The sequence below is a fragment of the Asterias amurensis genome, chromosome 4 (assembly GCF_032118995.1).
Source record: "Asterias amurensis chromosome 4, ASM3211899v1".
NCBI lineage: Eukaryota > Metazoa > Echinodermata > Asteroidea > Forcipulatida > Asteriidae > Asterias > Asterias amurensis.
The window spans coordinates 13,514,457-13,525,955 of record NC_092651.1 but is presented as its reverse complement, the minus strand read 5'-3'; the positions used below and the strand labels follow the sequence as shown (position 1 = coordinate 13,525,955).

The following is an 11,499-nucleotide window of genomic DNA, read 5'->3' as shown; positions in this document are numbered from 1 at the left end:
TCACTCTATAAAAATCGACAGCCATTTTTGCATCACAATGTGTCTGGTCGCGATCGGGCAATTATTTAATTATCCCTCCTATAAAATCCAATAACTTGATGATAGGGTGGGACTGACAATTAAGGGGCTACACCACGTATTATCCGGTATGATTTTTATTGAGACGTCGGTATAGAGAGTGGTCGTGTGGGGCGAAGCAATGAAGCTAAGGGAAACCTAATTGGCACAATGTTACACATTAACCACTGTATAGTTTTACAAATAGATTATTTCCAAACGGTAGTAACAACGCTTTAAAACACCCGGTTAAATATTCAAGGAAAAAAATAATAGTGAAACCGAAGTTCATGGATTCAAGAAACGCACAACTCACCCGTATCCATCTCGAGTACGTCTGCCGTTTGTTTCCAATACAAAGGTCGGTTCACTGTGTAACTCTATCACCTTGCTGATTGAGTTTCTTGTAATCGACTATAGCAATACCTACAAAAAAATAAAGTAGGTTCAACTCATTTAAAGGGAAAGTATACGTTTGGAAACCAGTTTTACAATAACGGCAATAAAAACACAAATAAACTATAGCAGCTTTCGATAGTGTAAAGCATTTTGAAGATCATTTCACTTTGAAGTGTTGTTGTTATGGAGCAATAATATATCAGTGTTTCTCCCCATCTCCCCAACACATTTGAGGCAAAATAAAAAAGTACGGTTTAGAACTACATCAGCTTTCGATATAAAGCAATTTGAGAAAAATTTCACTTTGAAGTGATTTTCGGAACAATATATCAGTATTTGTGTCCCCCCCCCCCCCTAATTTAAATATGGGAAGCGTACAGACAGTAACGTCCTAGATTACACCATTTACTGATTATTCTTTCTGCATGGACATAATCAATCCGGATCTTCGGTGAAATATAACAAACGCAAACACCTTTTATAATATACATTTCACATGTTAGTTTGATTTTAAACATCTGCATTAATATGGGATTAAAATAATAAAACATTTAAACAGAAAAAAGGTAGACTTTCCATAACAAAGGCGGCATTTGGGGGATTTAAAAGTGTGCGTGCACAGCTTCTTCAAAGGCAGGAGTTTTCTTTGAAATTACACGGTACATAGTATCGATATTGAAGCAAGAACCATTTTTATCCGACTTGCCTTCAGAGAAAGCAACATGATTGATAACAAGCAAGATACTTAAGATGTGCCTAAGTGATGAAAAGCAATCTGAAAGCCCAACTTGCGAAAGTATAAGGAAAAAAATATGACTAAGTTATCAACTTTAACAAATTCACAATGCATGTTTAACTTGTTTCTATATAAGCATCGTTAGACTTGGGTGCTAACTGTTATCCTCTGAATAACAATTTCAGTTTAGGAGCATCCGACTTAACTCATTAATTTGAAGAGTGGATTTTTCAGTTTTATTTTTCTGTTAACGACCTGACCGCACAATTTTAATCAGATAGGAGACACAGGAACTAATAGTGCACAAATTGAACATGCCCCACGACTGCCTTCCTTTACAAATACAGTGTTTATGTCTAAACACAAAGGTGACAGCCTGTAGTGTTACCCCTTTTGTAATTTTTCCTTTTGAGTTTCTGGTTCTATAATAACTATGACTGAAACACTTTTGACTTTAGAGACGCGTGTATAAATTAAGTATGATATTTTAAAAGGTTTTGCCCCGTTGTTTTCTGGCAGTTGTTGCTGAATGCGATGCAGCACCTTAAAAAGATGGAAGCGTATTGCCGCCGCATTAACAACAAATATCTCTCTTGTTGTGTACGTACATAATAACTGATCGTGTACGTACACAATAAATCCATACTTGAAGAAAACGATTTTTTCATGTGTCAGCAATACGCTTCCGTTTTAAAGCATAACATAAAGTATGGGTCTCATAAGTCAAAACTTCAAAAACCTGTCTGAAAATGAATAATGATAACGCGCTTTGAGACACCCGTAGATAAAGTGGTATATAAAAACCTCGTTATTATTATTTTCACGATTGTCTGTATTGGTTTTTCGGCATCGCTTACTAATCATGAGTGATTAACGTCTTGCATTCATTACTTCATACTGAGAGTTGTAAAGGCATCATGTGTCTATTTAATGTACTGTATTTTCAATGCACATGTGGACAATCGCAATCACCAGCATGCCTAGCAATTTGATTTTGTTTTTGGGTGGTTAAAATGCCATCGTTAAAATTGTTTGTAAAAACTTGTGGACACAATGTAATATAGAGGCCAATGTCTTCCAAAGAAAAAAATACCCTTCAAGGGTTCTTTTATTTTGTTCAAAGGAACTTTGGAGCGTGTTTGTGTGTAAATATGAGGGAAGCTTTTGGCCGCAGTACTTGTGAGTCACAGGGCATAGAAGCTATCTTGCTCGGTCGAGGGCGGCAGAGGCGTTAAAGCGAGGAGCAGCGCCGACCACCAGTCGATAATTCCCCCGTGACTTGCCGTCGCTAGCCCGCTGTCGCTTGCTTAGGACGTCGGGCCGGTATCGAATACATTTGTCACTTTGGGAGGCTTTGTCACCGTGCATAATGTCTCCGCACTGCGCCTGCGCGGAACTCGCAGCCAATCAGAACGTGAGAAAGGAAACAGGTGCATGCATAATGGCGTGCGCAGCGCCCCTCTACGATACTATAAACCAATGAATACATTGGGTGCGAGTGCAGGTGTATAGAGGACCCACACGAATCAATTGTTACAGTGAGTGAAAGAGCGCTCCCGAGTAAACATTGCCCAAGACGTAAAGAGAGATCCAAACGCGGTTCATATACGAAAGTCCAGAACCTCCTCGGTATTCATACGAAAATAGCTCGTCAAACATTAAAGTGGCGTCAATACAGAGTTACGGGGGAAGTTGGCGCACCCAAGGAGTCGTCATGAATGTGAAGGACCATGTGAGTATGCATCCGCCTATACCGGCAGCACCTAAGTATTCACCGCTTCACCATCGTCATCACGACCGGGGTGCTGAGATGATGAGACGGCACTGCATGAGCAACGCTCCGGTAAGCACATTATTCACTCATTCCAACATTATAGCCAAACAGAAGCTACCTTAATGTAACAAGTTTGGAAATTGCCAATTAGAAGTATTTTATTCTGACTCAATAGGTTAAACCCATAAGGCTTAAGGTAACAAAATAGTTGCTTACTTTCTTGGTACAAACACAAAAACACACTTCGGGAAAAACAATGGTCGATTTATACTTTTATGTATCGCAAAAAATAAGTAATGACTTTGAAACAAAACTATGGTTGATTAACACCTATAAAAATAAAGTTAGACACATCTTCATTAAATGAGTATAAGAAATGCTAACGGAACAAATAGTTTCATCACTTGAGGCATGATGCATTTGTTGATCTCGGAAGACAAATTTGCATAAAATGGAAATGTAACAAATTTGACAAAGTTCCAAAATCTAAATTTCTAATTAGATAATCGAATAATGGCAGTTTGACAAGACTGGACTGTTTTTATGACACACGCTACCAGCTGATGCGCCCGGCCGGGCAGGCAGGCAGGCAAGCCAGCAGCCGGCCACACGACACCCTTATCTGGCACTCCCCGCACTGAATAATGTATACATCAGACAATCGTAGAATCAACTTTCAGGGTATAAGCGACGCTGTGTGTTTGTACAGGAAGACCCCCTCGCTTGTCAAATCTTTCGCTAAACGACGGCAATTACGCGTGTGTCCTCTTATATTATGCATGGCGTTTGTTCATATTTTATGAATTTGTGTTAGCACAGGTTGTGCTTGAGTTTCAATGAGTCAAGGTACTTTGATGGGCCACAGCGAAACCCCACTCTTGTAACCAACAACATACCCATCTATAAGAACCATAACTTGTTGCAAGGTAGACTGAAACAATACTGTGTTAATATTACATCAATGCACGATCGGGTCCAATTGTACTATGTTATCATGATGTTTGCTATCAGTTCGAATAATCCATCGTTTCATTATTTTTGTTATGGATAATAATTTGTTGTGTAAAATCAACCTTGGGTTAATGATCTTAAATTGAACACGAAAAGTTGTTAAATATGTACTTATTATGCTCTTTCGTTCTCTCTAAAAATCATAATAATAATAATAGTAATGGTAAATAAAATCAAAATAGTACGACAAAAACAAGGCTCGGTATACTCAAGCAAAACTATTATTTTAAACAACCTGTCCTAATTTTTTTTTCAATAGTTAGCCACATTAATTACAGAGAATTATGAAGGGAAAAACTAATCATACAATATTATGCTAATTTTATGAAACAAGTATCAACGCGACAGTTCGCCGAGTTTTATGTAAACTGGATATTGGACCAAAAAAGTAATTATATCATCATTGCAATGGTGTTATATAAACCTTGCTATGTACACATTCAATTTAGGATCGAATTACAATGTGTTGATCGTTGGTACAGCAAACAACCAGCTCCGTTCTGGATGTAATTAGCCAATAATTTATTTTTCACCTCCTGCCTATGTCATGATTTTGTACATGGATAATTTCTCTTGAGTCATATATTTTTTTTACGTGCAGTTATTGAAGGATTTGATTCTGATGAAATGCTTATAGTATTCGGAGATGTACTGGGAGTCTTATGCAAACACTTATTTTGCACTTATTGTGTGTGCTGTTCTGCTAAAATGAATTTTAATAAATTCAATTATTATAAAAAAATTATTTGTATTAATACAGCTGATTTGTGTATTTAAAGTACATTCAACTCATATTTTCTGACCAATACACAGCGCTCAAGACTTCATGTGTGAATTTGTTGTCAACAAAATGTTTGACAGTTCTAATAATAAGATATTGACATAGTCATGTTCTTTTGGTCAATAATCCGATAGCGTTCTAACCTCAATTCCATATTTGATATTTCCAATGACAATCTGGTATTTATTGGATATTTCTCTTTGATTTTGTTTTACAGAGTAATCTCTTCGGCGGTATTGACGAAGGGCTACTAGCCAGGGCTGAGGCGCTAGCTGCGGTAGATGTCATGTCATCAATGGTCAAGAACAACCAGACACACATGAACATCAAGAATGACCACGTCTCAAGCTACTCTCCACATCATATGAACGGGGGAATGCACCCAGCCTCTCACCACTATGGCAGCAGCACATCATGTGGCTCTAGGAGCATCCATGGCCACATGGACCACGGGGAATTCCTGGACCAAATATCGGCCACTGCTTCGCTACCAGGGGCCAACAACACTAGTCTATCCGGAGCTGACATGCAAGGGATGGTCGTCACATCGCCCCATCAGAGCTTTGCTACAATGTCCGGGCAGCCTGGTCACTTCAACGCGGCTCATTCGATGATGTCGCACAATATGACTATGCACGATTTAGACACTGATCCCAGAGAGTTGGAGGCATTTGCTGAAAGGTTCAAACAGCGTAGGATCAAGTTAGGGGTGACCCAATGTGACGTCGGCAAGGCACTGGCTAATCTGAAACTGCCCGGGGTTGGGTCTCTGAGTCAAAGCACAATATGCAGGTTCGAATCCCTCACGCTCAGTCACAACAACATGATCGCGCTGAAACCCATCCTTGCCGCGTGGCTGGACGAGGCCGAAGCTGCGGCCAGGGACAAGAGGAACTCGCCAGGAATCTTGAACAACATCGAGAAGAAACGAAAGCGAACCAGCATCGCAGCTCCAGAAAAGCGCTCATTAGAAGCCTACTTCGCAGTTCAACCTCGACCATCGAGTGAGAAAATCGCAGCCATTGCGGACAAATTGGACTTAAAGAAAAACGTTGTACGGGTCTGGTTCTGTAATCAACGACAGAAACAGAAACGTATGAAATTCTCGGCACAGCCGAGATAAAACTTTTATTGTACATTAACCTACTTTATACACTTTAATTGAAAAGGCCTACGGAGACATCAAATGAACTTTCACCTTTTGCAGAAACTGATCGATCAATCAATAAAACGCGGGCTGTGCTCAGACGGTGCATGACCGGCACATTGCCGGCACAAAGGTAGCCTTTAGAAAAATGGCAAGAGGTGAACAAAACAATTCTTTGAAACTGAAAATTAGTGTGGCATTGAAACACCACGTATCACCTTTAGGACAGGACATCGTCACTAAGACCTTATATAATATTCTAAAAGACAATATGGGAGTTTGGCAATTTCGGCATGAACGAACACTGCAATATCGCACATCAACCTTTGAAGGTGATACCTCCTTCATTGATAACATTATCTAAACCAAACTTTAGACCTGAGATCATAAACTCATTGAACTCATTTGATGTTCAATACTCATAAAGCAAATTACTGGTATCATTGCCGGGTGTTTGTTGAGGTACCACTAAGTTGAATTGTCTAACTCCATTTATTAAGATCTTGTATTCATTTTCATGAGCAATCTTAGAGATATTGTGTAAGATTTGTGTGCAGCTTGCTAGCAGAGCGCTGTTTTTCATCAGCTCTGATGCACCATTCAGTATGAAAGAGATCCGGATCTCGCCTGCCCAGTCCTTGATCGCAACACATCATCATCGCGCCATTCATTCAACAAACCCCCTCGACTTGTGCCTAAGCTGTTGCTTGTTGGCCGATCGATTCTACCAAACACCAACCGAGCCTCTTAGGGCAGACCATCGGTGGATGTGGGAGACACAGCAACATTATCGATCCCGAGGCAAAATGCAAAGTCGTGCGAAGCATGTGGAAATGGAATTTTATGGTGACAAAAAAAACCTTCATTTTGCCAGAGCGTGGTTGACAAAAAAAGCAGCATAGATGTACACAAATTACAGATGTTCTTTTAGAGTCATGCGATCTTTTTTTAGTCATCCCCCAAAATGATGTGTTGCCGATCAAAATGCCCGTTACTAAGTGCAGCAATTTGTACAACAAATATGTACTTTTCGCATAATGAGCAAACAGCGTACATAGAATATTAAGTGTAAGAACTACTTCTCAGAAGATGAATTTATTTTGAATGTCGTACTTGGAGAGACAATGTGTTATTATCAAGGAGAGACAATCAGTTATTTTTAAGCAGTGTACAACTTTAAACCGCAACAAATTTAATTAACTTTGTTGATTGACTTTAATTTTTCTTCTCAAAGCTGGTCAATACAGATGCTGTTACATCGCATTATTACACTCTTCAATGGAGCTTTCATTTACAAGAAAATGCTTAATGGGAATTTTATGGGCAGTCACACATACGATGACGATTTCCTCTTTAATTGGTAATCAGCATTCCGGGGTACTTACTCATTATGCACAATTAAAGAGGGAAGTGTTCAGGCCGCTATCTCGCTACAATTTGTTAATTTAATTGAAAGCGGCACAAATACAACTTCTTGAACCACCTGAGACAAAATTGCTTCACAAAAAAAAGAGTGGAATAAAATGACGAACATTACAACATCCTCTGCAAATTTATGACTGTCGATGCCCTACTGTTTGTTTTTTCTCCGCTCAATAATACTCATTGTGATTTTGCAATAGGCCAGTTGGTGTAGAGCTGTAAACTGATAATTGTTAAGATTCTGTTCGGATGAAATTTCCTGCGATTATTATTTTTTACCGGGCAATGCTAAACATTGACCGGCCGTATCATTTCTAATTTACCACTGACTTGACTCGATCCATCGACGCAGCCAAGCGATGGAAATTAGCCGTCGAAGCAGAGTGTGATTGACTCGGCCGGCCATGCGTTACGCCCGATCCCTCATGGAATTCCATCCCCTTAATTCCGATCCCCATCTTGTTACTCGTACACGCTAGTTTCTTTCTCTTCTTTCTCTACCTATTCCTCATTTGGAACGCTTGGATCGCCACGAAAAAAAAAAAACCCATTTCCCCCGTCATCCAAGTGTGTTATCCCTCATAGTGGCCGACTGAAGATAAATCAAACACCTTTACCAGCGATAATTTCATTTGGATCGCTCTGTTTTTCTCTTGAAGTATAACCACACAAAACAAAGAACAGACGACCATAGTGAGTAAACGTGAAGGCATACACCACACATGCCGGTTAACCGCGCTTGAAAACGCCACTAAAACAATAAACAAATAATTAAATGGATCAGCAATTATCAAGATCGTACAATAATAGTGGTTTAAAAACCCACCAGGCAGGGTCATATTTTGCTTTGATCATTATTTGGTGTTCCCTTTTCCATGATTTCATTTTGCAAAGTTTGAGTGGGTTGAGCTTGCAGTTATTAACCCAAGCACGTTGTTCGCCATTATGTACCACGGGGCTTTCCCTTACTCTCTCTTGGTATCAAATATTCACGAAGCTCGCGCGTCTTCAGTCCTGCCAAGTTTGTATTAATTATTTCTAGGTTGTGTCACTTTCTTTTAACAAGCCGGCATGTTAGGCCTGAAATAGATCATACAGTAGCAAGTGCGTACACAGGTTGATACGAGGAAGACAATCTTCTATAAAAAAAACCCCATAACTTATTGATTGTGTTAAATGTTAAAAATCAGACCATGTTTATTTGATGTTGTATAATACTATGTTTCTCTCACACATCTAAAAACCGATAAAGCTTACAAAATGCTAACCGGTTATTTTTTCTTGTAAAATGTGAAATACGTCACTCCTCCATTGTATGTATAGTAAAAGTATTTGCAATGCGGCGTATCGATTATCTTTTTATTTATTAACAGAACAAGTAAAACAATAATCGATTTGATCAATTGCGTCGTTTGTTTGAATAAAAAGCTGTTCGCAACAGAAACGGTATACCTTCTCATACGGAAATTTTTCTAATGAGCAAAACACTCGATGTCTTGGAAAAAAACCAAGGCCAAAACATGCCGCATTTGTTCAAGTTTTTACAGAGAAAGAACGTTCACAGCATTTATTCTCTCAAGTATCTAACAAATCCACAGACTTACAAAGAATCCCAACAATGAACTAATGAAATGTATTTAAAATGTTTTTCATTATTGAAGGCAAAAAATATCTATAAATGCCAAATTTTACCCGTTAGACTTGTGTAAATAATTTGTAAGAAAATATTTATTGATTTAGCTCCCTATTCATTCGTCACGCCTTTCTTGTTTTACTTGAAGATTTTTTGTTTTGAAGTACTGTTTTGTAAATAGTTATATCATAATCGTACACAGCATCTGATGGCTTTATTTTGATCTAATTTACATGAAATAAAGTGGAATAGCTCCTTTATTAAATTATCTGTGTCCAATCATGTGTCATTAAAAGTGTTCTTAGAAAATAAATTGTTGAATATAGCAATGCTTTTCAACGCGAATATTCCCCACACAATCCATTGTAACCTTTGAATAGACGTGTTCAACGAGCCAGCTTGATTTAAAACAACATTTCATCATATTTGTCCTTTCGGTTAAATTTTCTGAAAAAAACAAACTGCCGCCCGTCTCATGAGATTGCAATGCTTCCCCTTGAATATGGTTCACTTGACTTGGTTTTGCATGTAACAATATGCAACATGAAGTTATAGATATATTGTAATAAAACTGTATCACAACTACTATCACAACCACTATTACTAAGGGGGGGGGGGTCATCACCAGCACTCGATCGATTTCATAAAGTAAGTTTCATCACAAGATGAGTTGTCAATATCACCATAGTGATAGTATGTACACATCACACTTTGCTTAGCAACTTAGATTGACATCATAGAATATTTGTTATACTTTTTTTGTGAAATCGGCCCGTTTCTTCGATACGTCAATCTTGAAACAAACACGAATTGACGACTTGATTAATAATAATGTGCATGATATTGTCCATATTCAATCAGTGAAATGCTACAATAATTATCTTGACGAATTGAATAAATTATTTTGCCTAATCAATTGAATCGCGTTGGATATTGGGTTACCCCCCCCCCCCTGACTATGTGGAAATGGGAGAGGTGCTGAACAGTGTGATTTCATTGTTGAATTCACGTTGGTAGCAGACTTTTTATCATTCTGGATAAAAGGAAGATTCCATATTTTGATAAATCAAACATCATAGTCTAGCTCAAGATGGTATCAGCTTGAATAAAACAGCCGCTGGCAAACTGGTCATAACGTATCCGAATGCCGCAGACTGTATGCATGCCCATATCACATCACATATGGACAGAACCCATCAACCTCATTATTTACACGAATAATTATTCCCAAACCAAACTCCGAATTAAGAAAAAAACATAAGTAACGGGTGATCAAAAAGCCCCCAAAACGGATGAAAAACAGTACCGGTTCATCTCACATTCTCTCGACTGATGCCACAGACGGCTTGGATCACATCACCGAAGGACAAAAAACTCTCTTTTACCGATGGACGGGTTCTGTCCAAGAGTCTTAACATCCCGATCACTCACAACTTCCGCTATTCATCTACTGGGAGAGAGTAAACGGGCCCCGGCATCTCCACGCCGTGCGTTAAGCACCTGCTCCGAAGGGGGAGCGGCGAGGCTTTTTACCCCTTCATCCACTGTCTCATGCCAGCCATCCCGGATCAGTTTACTAATGAGGAACTGTACTGTTGGATTATTGCAGAGAGAGAGAGAGAGAGAGAGAGAGAGAGGCCGTTGGAAACACCCGGTGTATATAAGGGGCTGTTTCTTTGTGGATTTTGCGAGGGGTAAGGGAACGGCGGAAATACGGCATGGCAGGTGGCAGCGTGTTGCATGCACGCCCCGTTGCTGACAAGACGGCGAGGCGACAATACTCGGACGGGACCACTGTTTGTAATGATGCTTCTTCTTTAGCGTTATGGAAATCGCACAAAATATTCAATTTACCTCACAAAAAGCACCGAATGGAGAGTTTTCTGGCTAAAATGCGCTTGTATCTAACAACAAATGAGACAATATGAGCCTACCACACATCCGGGAGAAAGTTTAGTACCAGGGCGAAATGCCCTCTAGTAATGAATAGGCCTAACACCATCATTAACACGCTTAATCAATTTGTTTATGGGACTTAATTAAAATTTATTATTTTATTTTACGACTTCGCAAAAATACATAATGGGTTGTTGGCGTTAGAGATACAAATAGCACCGCAGGGGTTGGGCGGCATTACAAGTGCCATGATACAGTGGCAATTTGTCTATTGGGATTATGGGGCGGGCACTCACACCATAGGAGTTATCACACAGTGGTCCAACATTAAGAATGATACCTCATTGGGTTTAATCTGCTTAAAAACACAACAATCCAACAGAGTGGAAAGGAATATTACACAAACATCTTGGTTGTGTGTGAAAATCAAATCCGAAAAGATCGCTCCTTCTTGAAAGAATCAGAATTAGCGAAAGTTGTAGACGGACCGAGATATCAAACAGTGCTCTTTGCGTTGTAGCAATTCATTATCCATTTCAGAGTAACGTTTGGTGTCTTTGTTCTTATTGTTAAATTTTGTGAGTTCCCCCTTTTTCTGCATTTCGTTATCTTATTTTGTGAGTTAACTGACTGTCATTTAACT

At 39.1% G+C, this 11,499-nt stretch overlaps 1 protein-coding gene across 1 annotated transcript; it reads left to right on the top strand.

Annotated features, from left to right (window-relative positions):
- Positions 1-2,718: 2,718 nt before the first annotated feature.
- LOC139936596 (POU domain, class 4, transcription factor 3-like) lies at positions 2,719-9,208 on the top strand. Its single transcript, XM_071931437.1, has 2 exons — positions 2,719-3,035; positions 4,976-9,208. The coding sequence occupies exons 1-2, from the start codon at positions 2,907-2,909 to the stop codon at positions 5,879-5,881; spliced, it is 1,035 nt and encodes a 344-aa protein (XP_071787538.1). The 5' UTR covers positions 2,719-2,906; the 3' UTR covers positions 5,882-9,208.
- The last annotated feature ends 2,291 nt before the right edge of the window (positions 9,209-11,499 follow it).

What these genes read in the sequence shown, in the direction of transcription:
- LOC139936596 (XM_071931437.1), top strand. Translation starts at nt 2,907, where the DNA reads ATGAATGTGAAGGACCATGTGAGTATGCATCCGCCTATACCGGCAGCA. An exon ending in ACTGCATGAGCAACGCTCCG is followed by an intron (nt 3,036 to 4,975) that starts GTAAGCACATTA and finishes TTTGTTTTACAG; the next exon opens with AGTAATCTCTTCGGCGGTAT.